The 2,397-nt window shown below is 31.9% G+C and overlaps 1 protein-coding gene across 1 annotated transcript; it reads left to right on the top strand.

Annotated features, from left to right (window-relative positions):
* Window positions 1-247: 247 nt before the first annotated feature.
* LOC105315358 (leucine-rich repeat-containing protein 40-like) lies at window positions 248-1,905 on the top strand (the record flags this gene model as incomplete). Its single annotated transcript, XM_011409974.1, has 6 exons — window positions 248-262; window positions 376-449; window positions 714-843; window positions 1,272-1,395; window positions 1,702-1,752; window positions 1,817-1,905. Coding segments are annotated over exons 1-6 (483 nt in total), but the record flags the coding sequence as incomplete, so codon positions are not given.
* Window positions 1,906-2,397: the final 492 nt, after the last annotated feature.

Below are 2,397 nucleotides of genomic sequence, written 5' to 3'. Positions count from 1 at the left end.
CTGTGGAGACTCAATATTGATCCTCCTGATGGTAGTACTGCTTCATTTGATGTTGATGAGAGATGGTGGGACCAGGTGGAACTGACTAGACTGGATCTATCATCTAACGAAATCAAAGAAATATCTGAAGATATTGAAAACTTTAATTCATTGTCAGCGCTTGAGGTGAGAATGAAAATATAAGATTTTTAATATCATTATAATACATGTTTAGTGTACATGTATGTATGAATTAAATTGTAATAGCATGGTATACTGCATGGTTTGAGAGAACTCCCTTGAATGTTGTAGATTTGTTTATAGTTTAGTTTGTTGTTTATTTTTGTATAAAGACTGATAATTATGTTTACATGTTGTGTGTTATTGTTATTATAGGTCCAGTACAATGAGTTAAGATGTCTACCTAATAATGTGATCAAACTGGATAAACTATCTAAAATATTTGCAAGGTAAATATTGTATCCACTCTCTACCATATGTACATGTATATCTCTCTCCATGCATACATGTACTTATCTATTTATAAATTCATAATAATTGTTTTAATTTTTGCTTTTTGCTCACGTGCTAGTTGATTTATTTAATAGATTTTTTAGCCAAATTTAATTGAGGCTACGAAAAATTTAGTGACTCAGACTTTCTGACATGCAGTATCCATCACTTGTTCTGTTTTGTATTTAGTTCATTCTTTGTTTCCTTTATCTCTCCCTCAGTTATAATAAACTACAGTGTTTACCAGTAGACATTGGCCAATTGACTAATTTACAGTATCTCAATATATCTCACAATTCACTAACTGTTCTACCACACTCAATCACTAGTCTCTCCCACCTAGAGGAACTGGTACAGCACACACACACACACACACCACATAACTTACATTAGGCCACTGCAGGGTTTCACGTACTTCAGGGTTTCCACAAAGCATGCTAAGTGAGCTAAACAGCATGAGCTTCATGAGCTGACAAGCACTACAATACAGTACATGGCATTTGGAGCAACTTTAAAAATTCATTAAAAAATCCAATTTTGATCAAAACTAGCTGAAACTTGCTACACAACATAAGAACTTGTATATGTATCAGGAAAAATTATAAAAATGGAGAATTTTCTCCTAGTCATTTTTGGCAAAAAATTTGGCAAATTTGGCCCAATTTTTGAGCAACTTAAAATTTTGTAAAAATTTGAAATTTGAACAGAATCAGCTCAAAGTTAATACAATGTATAAGGACATCAATATGTGTTTAAAATACATGTATTTTTGTGTTTAGGATGTAAGTGGTAATTCCTTGGGGGCATTACCTGACGGTCTTGAGAGGTTGACAGTTTTGAGAACTTTTAATTTATCGGAGAATAGATTGAACAAGATACCACCTAACCTTGGAGAAATGAGGAGTGAGTACATGTACATGTAAATCAGTTTCAAGCAGTCACTGTATCATAATTCAGTGATTTAACAAGAAGTACCATATGTGTGGTAATTTCTGTTGTTATTTGTGCTCACCTTAAATCCTTACAATTTAAACCGCCTCTATTGCCATTCTATTTTATATAGACTATGGCCAGAATATGAAAATTAGCTTGCACAAATATTAATTTTTAACACATTTCATCAAAATTATAAAATTTTTAACACTCAAAAATTTGAATGTACACTGTATATGTTTGTGTAGTATATGTTTTAATTATCTTTATTTTTAGATTTGACTAAATTATCACTATCTGAAAACAAGTTAAAAGCATTACCACCTTGTAAGTGGATTAAATGTAGTCAGTATATACTTAGAGTATGTGGTGTTCTTTATCTTGTTATTAGTAGTTGGGTTGGAAAGGATTACTGAGATTGATTTAAGTCAAAACCAATTGAATGAATTCCCAATCATTAGACCAGGAAAGACATTGAAGGTATTGGCATGTGTACATGTACATGTACTGTACATCCTTAAATAGAAGCCGCATTCGAATAAATGCCGGGGTAGCAATAGAATTAAACTGTAAATACGCAACACTAGCCTAATAGTGACTCAGTAGTCTAGTGGATAACACCTGAAGTTCCAGAAGTCAAAAGCATGAGGTCACGGTTTGGAACCCTGCTCTGAGCCTAATTTTTTTTTATTTTTTATATATTTTTTGAGGTCCAAATACCATTTTAGGAAATAGACGCCCGGGCTTTTATTTAAGGAAATACAGTACATGTATGTGTTTGTCATGACATCAACTTCATCTTTATTGTTGTTTTGTGAGCATTACCTAATACATTGTACATGTAGTTTGTTAAAAATTTAGTTACTGCATCCCAAAATATTAACATATTCGTAATACTCAACAGTTTCTTGAAGTTATTGTAGTATCATTTACATGTAGTTTTGATTGATAAATAATATGTACATATATAAT

This window comes from Amphimedon queenslandica, unplaced genomic scaffold (assembly GCF_000090795.2).
Source record: "Amphimedon queenslandica unplaced genomic scaffold, v1.1 AMPQUscaffold_10679, whole genome shotgun sequence".
Taxonomy (NCBI): Eukaryota; Metazoa; Porifera; class Demospongiae; order Haplosclerida; family Niphatidae; genus Amphimedon; species Amphimedon queenslandica.
The sequence above is the reverse complement of the archived record's forward strand: the minus strand, read 5'-3'. Positions and strand labels throughout refer to the sequence as shown.